At 36.8% G+C, this 16589-nt stretch overlaps 1 protein-coding gene across 3 annotated transcripts in view; it reads left to right on the top strand.

Annotated features, from left to right (window-relative positions):
* NUDCD1 (NudC domain containing 1) overlaps nt 1-16589 on the top strand; it is a 46120-nt gene that overhangs the window by 4306 nt on the left and 25225 nt on the right. The window contains exons 1-4 of one of the 3 annotated variants that reach the window (XM_069854546.1): nt 1872-1888; nt 2662-2755; nt 6835-6989; nt 15220-15405. In XM_069854546.1, the coding sequence (XP_069710647.1) occupies nt 6882-6989; nt 15220-15405 (294 nt within the window). In that variant the 5' untranslated portion in view covers nt 1872-1888; nt 2662-2755; nt 6835-6881. Of the gene's footprint in view, nt 1-1871; nt 1889-2661; nt 2756-6834; nt 6990-15219; nt 15406-16589 lie in introns of those variants that run through there. The other 2 variants (XM_069854545.1, XM_069854544.1) reach the window with 2 other exon arrangements.

Here is a 16589-nt window from a genome sequence, read left to right as displayed (position 1 = left end):
CCAAAAATTTTCTGTGGTCTGATGTGCAGCTGAAGCAGAAAGAAATTTTAAGCATTAGATTTGTAGTTGAGAAGTATTTTCTATTGAATTTCCTAAATGTATGGTCATAGTGAAGGAGAGTGGTGTGAAATTCTGCTATCTTACATTTCCTTTTAAGTACTCTGATTTGCATGTTCTTTTATTTCTTCCTTACTCCTACACATTCTGTCCTGGTTAATTTAAACTTCCACAGTCATTTCTTTTATCTCTCATCCTGGTAACATGTCCCACGCTATTATGTGTTTAATTCCCAAGTCTTCATCCTAAATTATGTCTATCTTTCTCCTTATTTTCCTTAGTTTATTTTATTAACTTATTTTCCAATGCTCCCTTTGTATTGAACTTTCTAATGCCTTTCTTTTAGATCACTGAAGCTTTGGGAGGGAGGAAAGCAACTCGCTTGCTGTCACCTCTTCTTCCCTGCCCTGATCTGATCTCTGCAGAGCCCAAAGCAGTGCTTGTGGGGCAGGTCCTTGTCTCCAGCAAGGACCATGTCTAAGATGCATGACATTTTTAAAGGAATGAGAGCCTTGCTCTTGACTTCCACTGGTCAGATATAACTTCATTCCTTTTTTTTTTTTTTTTCCAGAGGCCTGTATTTATTAAAGTGTGGGTATCCCTCATCATGCCTTTCCTCTCTCTTACCTATTTGGTAGAACCATTATAAACATGATATAATAACATCTCAAAGGCATAGTAAACATTCACTCCATGGAGGTCCTGTTGCAAGATAGAAGAATATGCAGAGAATGCATTCCTTTGATCACACGCATTTATATTTTTTATCAGCTTTCTTGGAAAATAATGTTAATAAATAGCTGTTTAGACTAGAAGGCCTGTACTTCAGTGAAAAGCAGTTGCCCACTTACTGTATTTTAATTAAAAATTAGTCGCCTCTTAGTAATGCTGCATGGAAAACGTGCATTTGTGTCTCTTTATGGAGCCAAAGGCACCGGTATGTTTTGAAGATTTATAGAGAATTCCTTTTGCATTTCCCATTTTTATTTGAAAAACTAAATATGGAAAAAATCTTTGAAGAAATAATATATGGGAAATACTAAAACTGTGAGCCACAGCTTTTTCAGGCATTTACTGCTGTAGCTCATAAATCTAGGTTTAGGTCTCAGGTACACGTGTCTTTGTTCTTGGGTTTTACTTACTTTCTCAGGAATGAAAATTGTAAGGTAGAGGTGAGTTGTGCCTTGTAACTGTTGCTAAACAAAATAGTTGTTGCAGCTACCTCAAGGCAGCTTATAAATCAAGGCATTGCTTTAGTGATACTTTCACAAACACCTTGCTAGTTTTTGTATGTTGTTTGTATGGTATCTGTCAACCTGTGTTTTTAGCAAGCTATGCGTTTATTAAATAGTCAATTTTTGTGTTTGGTCTATTAACATATTTACTGCAGTGAAATAAACAAGTTTTGTACTTTTACTCAACAACAGTGATGAGATGATGCTGCCATTAACAATAAAACATATTTGTTAATATTAAAAGAAGATAATGAATTAATGGAGAGTTATAAGACTCTTTGAATGTTGATTCTGGAAGACAAATTAATGTAATTTCTTCAACTAGTAGATAAATGTGTATGAAATACTAAATTGCTTCCACTGGGTGGCATTGCATAACAACATATGACATACAAGCATGTAGCATTCAATGCCCCAAACTAATATGTTGATAAAACTATATTACATATTTTCCAGTATTGTAAGTTTATTTTGGTGTATTCAGTAAAATATTTAAAAATTGTGGGTTTCTCACCCTTTTTTCTCTACCCCTCTTCCCCAGTTTTGCTTTATAGTGTCTGATGGCAGAAGTTAAGACTTCGCTTTTCCTTTAAGGTGTAATTCCCTTGATTGTGCTCTTTATTCAGGGGAGATTTTTTTTTTAATGTGCCATATAATAAGATCCAATTAGATTAGTGACATCTTACTCCTGTTCTTGCCTTTGAGTTGCTTTGTATATAGTGGTTTTGCTTTTAAGTAAAGGTGGCGTGCGTGAAAAATATTTGCTTAATTGCCTTTGATGTATTATGAGTCAAATTGCTTTTTTTTTTAAGCATGGAGCTGCAGATAAATACAATTCTGTAAAAGTAGCATAATTTTCTTTGTACTAGTCTGAAATATCACACCTAACTAGAGTTGTTGGGAAATAATAATGAAAGCTGAGATTAAATTTATACATTCTGTATACTTGCTTTCTTTTCTGGTGTGACAGTGTAGAGTCAGTGTTCCTGGGTTGTAGTAGTGCATATTTATTTATCAGAAACTTGAAGGAGACCATGTATCCTTCTGTTGAATATATCTGTCATTAACTGTTGCTTGTTAATTGACACAAAAAGATGAAGCTATTGAATTAGTCCTAAAAAAACCCAAACAAAACCAAAACCACCACCCCCAGCCACAAACAAAACAACAAATCCTGACCAAACAACCAAACAAAACCCTCCAAAATTGTGTGACTAAATGAGGTGATGGTCTGTTGAATTATTTCTTCTTTTGCCTTTATTTTAACTTTTCTCTCTCTGAATTTACCTTTTTGAAAGTCTTCATTTCTCCTCTCTTTTTTCCTTCATTTTTTTGCACTCAGCTCTGTTGGTTTTCTCATTTTTCTAAGGACCATCAAGAAAACTTGAACCTGGAAGGCTGTAGAAAGGAAGGAATGAACTTCATCCTAGTGTAAAATCTCCTATAAACTATCTGAGCATATGGTATGTGATAGCAGATGGTATTTGCACACAGATTTCACTTCATCACAGCATAAGTTTCAATTAATTGAGGATGGAATAGTTTCTTTAATTACTAGTTCTTGTCAAGGAGCTATATATACAGGATACATTCTGCAAGCAGTTGATAACCTTATTTGAAGTGTTTCATGACAGTACAGTACACATTTGTTTGATTTTCTGGTTTAAAATCACCTATAAATTGTGTATTTGCTGACTTCTGTTTATGAGGAAATAATTGCATGTTGCAGTTACGCAAGGAATTTGAATCCTGACCCCCCCAGTCTGGATTCCTGACCTCTTATTATTCAGGGTTTGTCAGGACAACATGCTGAAAAACTCAAGGTCAGAGAATTTATTTGTGGTCTTCCAGCCTTTATAAAGCTTATCACCTTACAAATGGCTAATCAATAGCATATTTTTCCAAGAATTTTCTTGAAAGGTTATACATTTGCTTTAGGAAGTGTCTAATTTTGACTGTTTTCAATATTTGTGTGTGTGTGTTACAATTCTGACAGTAGCAACATGTCTAGGGGACCAGAGGGGAGAAGTGGAGAAAGGAAGCTTTATGAAATAAGACAGTTCTAGATTTTCTGTGCTGAAAAAGCTCTACACGATTCCATATGTGTATCCTAGTTTAAGAAGATCAGTTAATGTAGGCGTAAAGGAGTTAAATTACATTTACTGGGTTTTACAGCAAATAATAATCCTGGATTATATTTGGTTTTGTCTTTAATTGTTTACAGGATATTCACATCATCTTGTCGTGCTGGAAAAAATATCTCTATGATAAAGTTTGATTGTACAAACAGCTTTAAGACACGTTTTCACAATAAATCCTTCTAATATCTTTTACAGAGTAATTTACTGTAAAGTATTCTAATTAGTTAAACTAGAAATTGGAATGAGTAGCAGTCTTTCACTGTTATGACAGGTGTATTTTCCTTTATTGATTTTCTAGTTTGTTTTGAAGGGCCATGACTTGGGGGACAGTAGTTTGTTAACTGTAAAGGTGCTGAAGGCCCTCTTATGTGCTGAATATGAATAACAAATTGAGCTGAGTAGAATTAATGCTGTTGGTTTGCAAATATCAACAGTGATTAGGAGAATAATTGCTAATTATGCTGTAATTTTGCAAGCATTTTGTGTAGTATGACTGGATTTTATTATTAATCCAGCAGCATAATCTTGCACAGTTTCCTATAGGCACTTTTGTGTTAATAGCCAGCATCACTGATGGGGTCAGTTCTTAGCCATCTCGTGACTCATCTGATTTTGGTATTGTGATGGCTATGTAGTGGTACTTACTGCACTGCCAAATGAACTACTGTTTGCAGGAACTGGTGTTCTGACAGACTAGAATAAGGTACTGCTTCTTCAGTAGGTTTTAAGTAGATGCCAAAGAAGAGTACAAGAAATCTGAGGGAACTGCTGCATAGAGTTTTGGATGGTCCCTGTCACGGAGGTAGATGGAAGTGAAATATTAGAAATAGCTTTTCTCTGTTTTGGAGCAGAAAAGAAGAAAGTGGAAGCTGAAAAAGCAAGAACTAAAATAACATAACTGTTACTATGAGAATAATTAACCCTGAGGTGCTTTCCTCATACTCTGGGTTTGAAAGCTAATCATCATGGGCTGACAGAGTTTACTTGTGACTTTCTAAATGATTTTGCTTCTTGTGTGATGTTTGAAATAAACCTCCTGGAGGGAAGCCAAGAATCCTGGTATGACTACTGGAGAGTGAACTTAGAATTCTAGTCTGAAAGTATTTGCAGAAGAATGGATTAAACCTCTGATAACGTCTTTGCCAAAGCTTGTATTTTGAGATATTGGGACTACAGCTGCTTGATCTCTGTATAGATAGGGAATAGAAAGAGCTGTAGCTAGTTTAATAAACGCTTGTCAAGTCTTAGAAAGATAACTGCAGCTGTGATAAGTGGTAGCTGAGGAGATGTTTTCTATGTAGAAAAATCTTAACGAAGCGGATGACTTGAAGTAGTATGCTTATTGCATTGAAGAAGGTACTGTTTTAACAAACAGCTATTCTTTGCAACCTCTTTCAGTTAGAAAAAGCTTGGTGTGATATTTTGATGGTGTCTTGGACATTTCTCAAGATTTCAATCTCAGTGGGAGTGCTAGGAACATAGGTTTTTTTGGTTTTGTTTTTGTTTTTTTGCTTTTTTTTTTTTGTAATGTCCATGTATTGATATCTTACTTCAGAATTTAAGACTATAAAATCCACATAGTTAGATGGGATATCTCCTGTGGCTGTTCTCTTGGAGTTACTGTGAAGCAGAATTTTTTTCCCATACTGTAATACTATGTATGTCTTAGGAATGATTCATACTTTTCTCAGGCAGACTTAAACCTAGGTTTTACTTATATATTGCACGTCTGTTTCATCTTGTGAGGGCTATTGACAAATTGGGTCTGAACACATGTTGGGCAGAGATAGTATAGGCCCCTATAAATGGAAGTTCCACTGGACTGGAGGCTGGCTGATGTTGTGCCCATCTACAAGAAGGGTCACAGGAAGGACCCAGAAAACTACAGGCCTGTCAGTCTGACCTCAGTGCCAGGGAATGTCATGGAGCAGGTGATCTTGAGTGCTATCATGAAGCACATGCAAGAGAACCGGGTGATCAAGCCGAGTCAACATGGGTTCACAAAAGGCAGGTCTTGCCAAACTAACCTGATCACCTTCTATGACAAAGTGACTCGGCTGCTGGATGAGGGAAAGGCTGTGGATGTGGTCTTCCTGGACTTCAGTAAAGCGTTTGACACAGTTTCTCACAGCATTCTGCTTTGGAAACTGTCAGCCTCTGGCCTGGAGAGGTGCACACTCTCCTGGGTGGAAAACTGGTTGGATGGCCGGGCCCAGAGAGTGGTGGGAAATGGTGTGAAATCCAGCTGGAGGCCAGTGACAAGTGGGGTTCCCCAGGGCTCAGTGCTGGGTCCAGCCCTGTTCAATGTCTTTATCAATGACCTGGATGAAGGCATTGAGTGCACCCTTAGCAAGTTTGCAGATGACACTAAGCTGGGTGGAAGTGTTGATCTGCTGGAGGGTAGGGAGGCTCTGCAAAGGGATCTGAACAGGCTGGACCAAGGGGCTGAGTCCAGCGGCATGAGGTTTAACAAGGCCAAATGCCGGGTCCTGCACTTGGGGCACAACAACCCTGTGCAGAGCTACAGACTAGGAGAAGTCTGTTTGGAAAGCTGCCTGGAGGAGAGGGACCTGGGGGTGTTGGTTGACAGCCAACTGAACATGAGCCAGCCATGTGCCCAGGTGGCCAAGAAGGCCAATGGCATCTTGGCTTGTATCAGAAACGGTGTGACCAGCAGGTCCAGGGAGGTTATTCTCCCTCTGTACTCGGCACTGGTGAGACCGCTCCTCGAATACTGTGTTCAGTTCTGGGCCCCTCACCACAAGAAGGATGTTGAGGCTCTGGAGCGAGTCCAGAGAAGAGCAACAAAGCTGGTGAAGGGGCTGGAGAACAGGCCTTATGAGGAGCGGCTGAGAGAGCTGGGGTTGTTTAGCCTGGAGAAGAGGAGGCTGAGAGGAGACCTCATTGCTCTCTACAACTACTTGAAAGGAGGTTGTAGAGAGGAGGTTGCTGGCCTCTTCTCCTAAGTGACAGGGGACAGGACAAGAGGGAATGGCCTCAAGCTCCGCCAGGGGAGATTTAGTCTGGGCATTAGGAAGAAACTTTTCACGGAAAGTGTCATTAGGCACTGGAACAGGCTACCCAGGGAGGTGGTTGATTCGCCTTCTCTGGAGGTGTTTAAGGCACGGGTGGATGAGGTGTGCAGGGACATGGTTTAGTGTTTGATTGGAATGGTTGGACGTGGTGATACTGCAGTGGCCTTCAGTGGGGATGACCTGCTTTCAAGTTTATGGTGAAATTTTAAACTATTTATAACAATTGTATTTTTTTTCTTCAAATAAATCAGATCTAGGACTAAAGATGGAAGAATTATTTTAAATTGTTTGTTTAAACTTTAAATTACTAAACTAGAAATAAATAATTGCTAAAATGGTCTTTTTTTTTTTCTTTTTTTCCCCCAGCTGTAGCAGAAGTGCAACTTCGTGATGATCAATATACCCTTGACCACATGCGTGCTTTTGGCATGTATAATTATCTTCACCTTGATTCCTGGTACCAGGATAGTGTCTACTATGTTGATCAGTTTGGAAGGGTTATGAATCTGGCAGTGACTCTGGTAAGAATACATGTTTTCTAAAAACGTACTGAATTTGAAAAGGTAGGAAGTAGATAAGAAAGGAAATATGGCAAGGAGGATTCACATACAAAAACTGGAGGGAGCTATTGACACATAGACAGGTAAGTTAACAAAAACGCAGTTCAGCAGGAAGGATGAAAGGATTCTAAGTGAGGTTTCTGACGTCTTTTCTTTAATAGTATTGCATTAATATTGAAATAGCACTGCATCGGCTTTCGTTTTGGTGAAGATGGACATATGGTGACAAGCTGGAGAAAGAAGTAAACACCTCTTTTTTTATTGCTAGCTGTTTCTTCTCTACTTAATGTTTATTTATTTGCTAATTTGAAAATCCAGTCATTGTAGATATCAGGAGAGAAAGAAGCTGTTTGCATTAGAATTAGAAATTAAAGCCTCTATATGCTAATAGGTTAAGCTGGGCATCACTCATTGGAGGCAAGAAGATGCTGGTGTTGTTGCACAAACTCAAAATACAGTGTAAGCAAGCTAGACCAAATCTGAAAAACATGACAATTCTCTGCTTTTACACTCATGTTCTTAAGTAGTCAAACTTTGTATTTCTTTTGAGACATTTTATTGCGTGACTGCACTAGTTTCCATTGCAAAGCCATTCATCTTTCTGGAGGGGAAAGGACATGGCTTTATGGACACTATTTCTGGTATGTGCACTTGTAGTGCTTGGTCATTATGGACTTGATTTTGCAGCTATTACAGTGTCGTTTTAGCTTTGAATGTATAATTTAGAGTAAGATTATCTCTCTGATGATTTTGGCCTGTACCCTGTTGAGCAATCAATATGCTTATGGTTTTTAACCCCAAAGCAGGATTTTTTTGTTTTTATGACTTTAACTCAATTCTTTTGACTCATTAAGTGTAGCTTCTTAAATGTTCATCTTTGTGGAAGGAAGAAAGAAGTATGTATGTAATTTTATGTAGTTGTTAGCTATTTTAAATAGTGATGCTTCATTCATTATAGATTGGTTGTTTAATGTTTTATGTTGAAAAAGATACAAACATGCAGATACTCCGTTCTCATAATAAGATTTGTTCTGGCAGGAATTACTTAGGGCTGCTGTTTGATTTTTATGTAGAACTGTGGAACATACTAATACTTTTCTTCTTTCTGTAGCTGTTCCTGTTTCATTCATGTGTTCTCATGTGACAGCTTCTTCCATTTAGTGTAATCTGACTTTTGGAATCAAGCTGGTTGATATAATTATACTGTAAGAGTGTTAAGTAAAAGGAATCTTTAAGTGAGTTGAGTGGAGAAGAAAGTCTTTAACCTTTTGTTTATCAAATTATTTGGAGTGATTACTGTGTGCTGCTGAGATGTTTACAGTTTATGGAGTTTCTTCATACTGGTTTCTCTAGACTCCACAGAACACTGCTCTGCAGGCCACAGAGTACTGACCTAAACTTATTTAATTGCTATAACTGACTACATGTAGATTTCAGGTTTGGAAAGAAAAATATGCATTGTCATGCTTCCAAGGAATTTGACTTGTAACCCCATGGGACAAAAGAAAACCCAGAGCCATGAGTGATTAATTAATTTGGTTGTTTTGGTTTTTTTTTTAAGAGAGTGTGGCTTTTGCTGCACAAGGTTCTGGGAGTGGAAATTACTAGGCAAAGGCTAAGGTGGGAAGAATCATGAAATGGTAGTTCTAAGTTTTCCAGGAAGTACAGCTTTCCAGAGGATGGAAAGCTGAGAATTAGAGCTGTTCCTTTACTTTTCATAGAAGATATAGGCAGTTGGAGCCTTTGGCAGACTCTTGCTGAGACAGAATAATTTTCTGGGACTTCTTCCAAATCTTTTGAGATCTGGATTCCCAGTAGGAGCATCTAAAGGAAAGAAGCTTGTCAAGGCAAGCCTTCTGTGAACAGTGGTTTGTTACAATCTGATTTTTTGTGCTTTTTCCTTGTGGTTGGTTAACCTTGACTGACTGCTAGACACCCACTTAGACACTCTTACTCCTCCTCTTCAACAGGATGGGGAGAAAATAAGACAGAAAAGCTTGTGGATAAAAACAGGAAGATTGTTTACCAGTTACCATCACAGGCAAAACAAACTTGATCAGGGGAATTTAAAGATAGAGTAGAATGATGGGAAATAAAGCTGCACAAAGCTTCTCCCAGGAGCTTGCTCCATTGTGGGCTTTCATCGGGCTGCATTGTGGATATCTGCTGCATTGTGGTCCTTTGTGGCCTGCAGGGGAATAATTTGCTTCACCATGGTCTTCTCCAAGCTGCAGGTGAACCTGTGCTCTGCACCATTGTCTTGGCTGTCAGGCTCAGTGACGCCCTGTGGTGAGTCCACTGGAGCTACTTGGAAGTGGTTGTGTGCAGCACAGGGCAGCCCTGACCTCTCCCCACAGAGGCCACCACTCCTATTCCCCACTGCCAGTACAGCACAGACACTGAATATGCTCCTTTATTACAAGGGCATTGAAGTGTATAAGTTTCTTTCTTAGCCGATAAACTAGATAAAGGATTTTACAGCAGGTAGAAATTCGCATTTTGTATATGCACTATGTTGAAATAATAAATATTTTTTCCCTAGGACTTGTGGGTCCATTAGAATCTTTGTTAATATCTTGTTACAAGCTTTAGTTCTACAGTACTGTGAAATAAAAACCTGCCATCTTGTGTCCTAATACGCAGTACAGTGCTGTTTGGCAAAGGAAATATGTTTGCATATGTATAAAAGGAAATGTCTATTCAGAAACATCAACAAGGTGTCTCATTACAAGTGTGCCTGGCCCTGTATTAGTCAAATGTGTATTACAAACAATATTGTTTTCAGCCAGGTATAGCTTAGAAGTTAGCAACGGCCACAATTAAAATTAACGTCAGTTATCTTTAAAACAGAAGATGAAGCAAGTTAACATGCCTATCCTAAATCCAAAGTGAAAGAAAACATAGTTGTGGGGTTTTTTTTAACACTTAATTATTTCTAGTTCTGCTTCCTGGTTTTGTTGCAACTTTATTTCTAGTACAGCGGTGTGTTAATTATCCATAAATCACAAATTATCCTTGCAATTGAAGTATTTTAAAAGATGTCATCTGTGGAGGAAAAAAATATAGGTAATATCTTGCCACTTGCTCAAAATCAAACATAATAGAAGAAAGGAGATGTTCAATGTGCACGGTTTTTCTAAGTTGATAAATGTGTATTCAAGTGGGGATTTTTATACCAGATTAAGAAATTGTTAACCTAACTTAGATGGGAATACTGTATAAAAGCTTTAACAGAGGCCTATTGCAGTTATCGATATTTTTTTTTTTTCATTCACTAAGCCGGCATTGATACTGTGCTTTAAAGACCTAATGGGCAGTGTAGTGACAGGGTTACTGAGTTGGGATTTTTGGGGTTGTGGATTTTTCTTCCATCTGACTTGACTTTTTTAATTGCTTGATGTTTGTAGTACTGGGATATAGCTGGAAAATAATTCAGTGTTTTCTTCTCCAGCAGTTAAATGTTTAGACTTGATTTCTTGGCCTTATGCTGTTTTGGCCAAGACAATTTTTTCTTTACATACAAATAATGGAATTGAGAATTTATGGCAACTGTAACTCTTGTCACACCTAATTGAAATCCTTGATAGCATTTATATTTTCCTCTGAATTGCAGTAAGGATTATATGTGGAATGCTGTTTCCATAACTTTCAGTTAACTTAAATTCAGAACAACTGTTAGTTGCACCAGAAACAATGAGAATTCTCCTTGAAATGAGTCAGATTAAGGAAGTGGGTGAAGTGAAGAACAGCAAAATCTTTTAGACTTCCGTATCAAGGTTCTAAATAGTGGCTCTTTGTTATTCAGAATGCTGAATGTGGACATTTTTGCTCAGTTAGAGAGACGTGTCCAATGCTTAGATATTTTGATTTTTTTCATGGGAACAAAGTTTTGTAAGTATCATGGCTACTTCATGGAAATTGCTGTATAACTTAAAGCTTTTATTATTTTCCTTTCTCTTTTGTTATGTTTTTTTCATTCCCTGTCTTTTCCTTGGAAAATTCATTCTTATTTTAAATCCCTTATGAAATGTCACTTGTGTATGCAGTAAGACAAACTGTGGCTTTAGAATAACATAATTTCTTAACACAACTTAAAAAATTTAAATCTTACAGTCATGCCAGAGAACATAAATAAAATTTCACTACTTAACTATGTAAGGTAAGACATGCTTACTTATAGTGTGTCTTGACTCTGTGGAGTCTGGGTACTCAGTAACAGAGGGGATTTTTTTAAGCTTGCATTTTACATTTTACCTCTTGTACCTGCATGCTGGCTTCTTATCCTGAGCAACTACTATGCACCCAGGCTCGGTCTGCCTGGCTTTGCCTGTGGAGGAACTATCTACTCAGAATTTCTATACAAGTCTCAAACCTGGGCTGCTTAAATGCTCAGAATCAGGATCGTTGTCAAAGACAGGGGAGGCAAACAAACTGCTGAAAGGAATGAGGTTGTTGTAATAGTGAAAGGTGAAATATGGAATAGACAAACAGAATGATAGAGGCCAAAAGGAAGCAGAGTACACTGTCACTGAGCGTAGAAGCGGTCAGAGTTAGAATTAAAGACCAGTGGAAGAGATAAGAGAGAGACTTAGGAGTGAAAAATAGTTAAACAAAGGAAGACTCTTCGTGGAGAAGTGAAGGGGGATGAACTGGTTCCAATGAGAAGCTGCATACATTTTTTTAGTTGCTGTCATTTAAACCTAATTACAGTGAGTAAATCTGACTTTCGTTAAAATAACCATAGCTCTTTTTTCCAGTTCTTACTAGTATAAAACATGACTTTAGTATCTCAGCATCCCATCATATTTCTGAATTAGAAAGATACTATTAACCCCTGTTAAGCAGCTGGTGAACAGAGAAATAGTAAGTCAAAAAAACAGATCGGATTGCAGAAGTTCTGAGGACTTTTTTTCTGCTTCAAGTAAGTCCATCCTTTTTATTGTCAGACTGGGATTGGAGTATTTTCCAGTAAATGCCTAAAGTTAGTGAATGGAAGAAGTTATGAATAAGACCATCTCCTTTCTTGCCTTCTGAGAGGGAGGCTTTGTAATATGTAATGAAGATTATTTTTCAGGAGATGTATTGAGTCCTGACATTCCTTCTCAGTGCTAATAAATCTGATATGAGCCTTAGGAGATTAAGTGGTTGATAGTTGATAATATTTTATTTTGTAAATTACATCCAAAACTATTTGAAGCTAATTGTTAAGATTCACTTTGAAGGATGAAAAAAATGGAGTGTTCTGTAATATTACATAGTATAGCCCTCTAAATTACTGTTAACTGCTGATGTTTCTTCTTTCTGTAATAAGCTACATGGGATTTTTTTTTCCCATAGGCATGGTAGTCATGCAGCTTGCTAATTACAATGGAACACACATTGTAGAAATACTGCCTTTCAGTGAAACCTTAAAATTAAGTAAAAGGAGAGGAAGTCAAAACTCTTTGTATCTAGCGCTTACGGGATTTTCGTTTGTTTTGTTGAGGTTAGGGGGTGGTTTAGTTTTTTTTTGTTTTGCTTTTTAGTTCTTTCATTCTCCCCTCCTAAAGGTGCCATAAATTAGTGGAATAGTACAAGAAGCATAGTGATGCAACTGAATCTACAAAATGACCCTGAATGCTTTCAATAATTAAAAATCAAATTTAAATCTTCCATTGCAGATTTCATAATAGCTCTTGTGCCCTTCTGTAGTACACAGTAATCTCTGGTGCAGATTCAAGTAGGCCCAAAAGGCAAGCAGGCTATCTGTTTCTCGGCTGGTCCTTTTTTCTGTTGCTTATTAAAATTATACTTACCCTAATCCAATTTATCTTGCTTAACTTCAAACTTGTTTTAAATACACATCTGATTTTAATAATGTCTGGAGAATATGAAAGATTCAAAATCCGCTCAAACAGAGGATTGTCAGCAAATGAGACCATGGTGTGCATTGCATGCACAAATGTGCTCTTTATGTATTGCAAACACACGCACAAGTGCAAAGAACTCAGAAATGGTGCTTTCTGTGTGTATTTTTGACTGACATATTTCATAGACCAGAGTGGGTGTGTTTCTTTTACTAGAAGTAGATATGTATATGATTACCCTCACCAAGCTCTCCATTACTGAGTGAAGATAAAGGGGACTGGAGATGCTTAGAAGATATTATAGTGATTTGTGTCTGAAATTCCAGGGCCTGTAGTGAGACACTTTTAAGCTGTAGTAAGAGAAGTGCACTTTGTAGTAAGAGAGTAAGTACGTTTTGCGTGGCACAGAATAGATAAATACTTGTTCTGCCACTCTCCCATGTTTCAACACAAAAATATGCTTCTGTCTTTGCATTCTTTTACATACTTGTAAATATCTCCAAAACTGTTCCTGTAGTGTTTTTCAAATTCTGGTCTTCTAATTTAAAAAATGTATTTCTATGTAAATATCTTTTCATTTTAGTGACAATAATACTGATTGTTATTAACAAGGGAAGGATTTTGTTATTGTTAAGTAGAATTTTCTGATTTGTGGGGCTTCTAAAATAATTGTAGATCAACTTACAGGAAATGAGCACAGTAAAATAAAACTGACAATAGTGTGGTTGAGTCTGTGACCATTAGTTATGTTCTCAACATTATCTATTTGTTACTGGATTAAGAAGATAGATTTGGTTTAAAAAAGGAAATGTTGATCTGTAAAGGCTAGTCAGGCACCTTTTTTTCTGGACATGATTGTTTACTTCTTCAAATATATGTGGGAACATCAGACTCCAAAATATCTGTGAAACCTGTTGTATTTTCTTATGTTTTTCTGTAGGAATACTGTGGGCTCTTAATGCTGCAGCCTGATTTGCTTAGTAATTAGCTGATTGGGCTGTATTGCTGCTAAAGGATGTCCTGACCGTTTCTAAGCTGTGATGCCAAGTTCTTTTCAAATCATAAAGATGTAGTAATTTTTTTTTTCTAACAAGCCTTGGATATTCAGAGATTGCCAACTCACAAAAGGGAGGTAAATCATAGTCCTGAGCTGGCAGCAGTGTTGCTGCTATTCTGCAAGCCAAATAGTGAACAGGGAGTTACACATTTCAGCTGTTTGTAAGAGTGAAGGCACAAGATAGAGAATAATCCCTAAAAGATATCTTGGAAGATATGCCTTTGCACTTAATGATGAAAATTAAAAATCCAATTTACTACACAAAAGCAGTTTATTCTATTAGAATTAGCAGGAAATGAAGAACTAAAGCAGGAGTTCTGGGAGCAGTTACCACAAGTATAGATTACATTGTTAATCTAACATTCATTTTGCAATATTAATCAGTCAGGCTGATGTATGTAAAGTTTATACAGCAAGAAATACTAGGGGTGAAAGGAGTTTATTTTTTTGTAAAATTTAATGCTAGGTATTGTTTTTTAAAAATCCTTATGTTTATTCTTCACTGGAGAATCGTCATCTGTGCACTTCGACTACAGTGTCTGTTTATTCGTGCTTGAGAATTATCTGTGTTTGTAATTTGGCTTAAAAGAACCCCAAAAATAAGATTGCAGCATGCCACTGATAGAGTATGCTAAATAAAATTTTCCTGATGCATGGTATAATCAGAGTGTCATGGAAAAAGTATTTGCAAACATGATACAAATAAATACAGGTTTTCTTTGCTAGCTAATCACAATTGTTACTTCTCCAACTTACTGAACAAAATAACTGCTCTAGGGAAGCTGAGAAATTATATATCGTCTTGGAACATGCCAGTTGTGTAAGAGAATAAGCTAAAATTATTTTTAATTTCAAAGTGAGTCTTTATGAACTAGTTTGAGTATAATTCTGTGGTTTTCATTGCTTTTAAGGTCTCCGTGTATTTACTGAGACTAGAATTAGTTGAGATAACTGATTAGTTATATTGGAATGCCGGGGGAAAAAAGTGAAAAGCCTTTTTTTAATGCAAAATGTAATTAGTGCAGTAAAATGGAAGGCAAAAAAATTGAGCATTATCAATTATAGAATACTCGTGTTTTCAGTAAATAGAAACCAACTTAGTGATGAAATTCCATCACCTTTTCCACATATGTCGGAACGATGCTTGCTACCCATTTTTTTCCAAATATGCTGAACTGCACAAAGAAACCGGTGAGTTACTCTCGAGATTTATTATTCTTCATTTATCCGTAATCCTGAAATTGATAAATACTTCATAAAGTTTTAGTGTGTGATGGTTTGCTTCTAGGACACTGCTCTACAAAAACCAAGAGAAGTTTTCAGGCTACCTACAGACTTGACGGCTTACGATAATCGCCTTTGTGCCTCAATACACTTCTCATCTTCCTCGTGGGTTACTCTTTCTGATGGTACAGGAAGACTGTATTTAATTAAATCAGGCAAGCGTGGAAACAGTGCATCTGAAAAGTGGGAGGTAAGTCTTGCAGTTAAGTTTAAGAATTGTACATCTATAAAAAAATTCTTATTCTTGCATTTCTTCTGAGAGTTGCGCATATGTAATGTGAAGAATTAAGCTGTGACACATAACTCTGTGTCACTGATACAGGATTGTGTTCAAGTATAAAAAAAATTGATTACTATACTAATGACTAAATTAGTGGCTTCTTTATGCACAAAATACCAAAAATTCAAGTGTTTGAAAGGGAACAGCCTTTTGACTAAAGAAAAGTCTGTCTAAGTAAAAGTGAATGTTTCTATGTAGCTGGCTAAGTGCTTCTTTAGCTGAACTTCTGAAAACCGTTTCCTCTTTCCCTTCCCTATTCATATGTGTGTGTATAGGGCACTTTTTGTCCCCCATCTTTTATTGTTTGCTATTTCAACTGGTCTGTGGAATAATGCTTTTTTTTTTTTTAAAGTCTGAAATTATTGTCAACCAAGTGAAAGAGCTACTTTCATTTTTTAAGTTAGAAGGTTTATGTTTTACGTGATGTTTGTCTGTGCTCGTATATTTGTGCTTGAAATATTCCCAATTTATTTTTTCCCATCTTAATACATCCACACAGACTAGAATAAAACTTAAACAAAACTGCTAATTAAAAAACTTTGATAAGTCACCCTGGGGGTTACCTGCAGAGTGGGTATAATGTAAGCAATATTGTTGTGTCCAATATTTCTATCTCTGTGGTAGGGAAATCTTTATACTGTGCGCTTAGGCATCATTAATTTTCCAGAGCTAATATTTTTACTTGAAATTGTTGGTTGTAGCTGTAGTATGGATTAAGGTTTCTCATGATTAAATTGTTTACATAATTAATTCTTTTAAAGAGTCTTGATATGGAGCATTTTTTGTATCTCTTTTTTTTATTAGTGAGCAGCTTCCTAAACAAATAAGGAATTTTTAGTATTGGCAGGAACTCAAGTAGATGTCCTGAAGTGGAAGATTGCAGTGTGGTTGATCAGCAACTTCCTATATATATTTTGAAAGTTCAGTAACTAGGAAAGTGTTCGTCCTGTTCTTCAAATGGTACACATAATTTAAATTCACTTTTTGAGTGTTTGGAGCACCCAGTGATTAGCAGTGATATTAGCGTTCCAACCTCGTAACTCCTCAAACCTTATCAGGCTTCAGTAGCAACAGTTGGATTGAGGGTACTTATT

The sequence above is a fragment of the Phaenicophaeus curvirostris genome, chromosome 3 (assembly GCF_032191515.1).
Source record: "Phaenicophaeus curvirostris isolate KB17595 chromosome 3, BPBGC_Pcur_1.0, whole genome shotgun sequence".
NCBI lineage: Eukaryota > Metazoa > Chordata > Aves > Cuculiformes > Cuculidae > Phaenicophaeus > Phaenicophaeus curvirostris.
The sequence above is the reverse complement of the archived record's forward strand: the minus strand, read 5'-3'. Positions and strand labels throughout refer to the sequence as shown.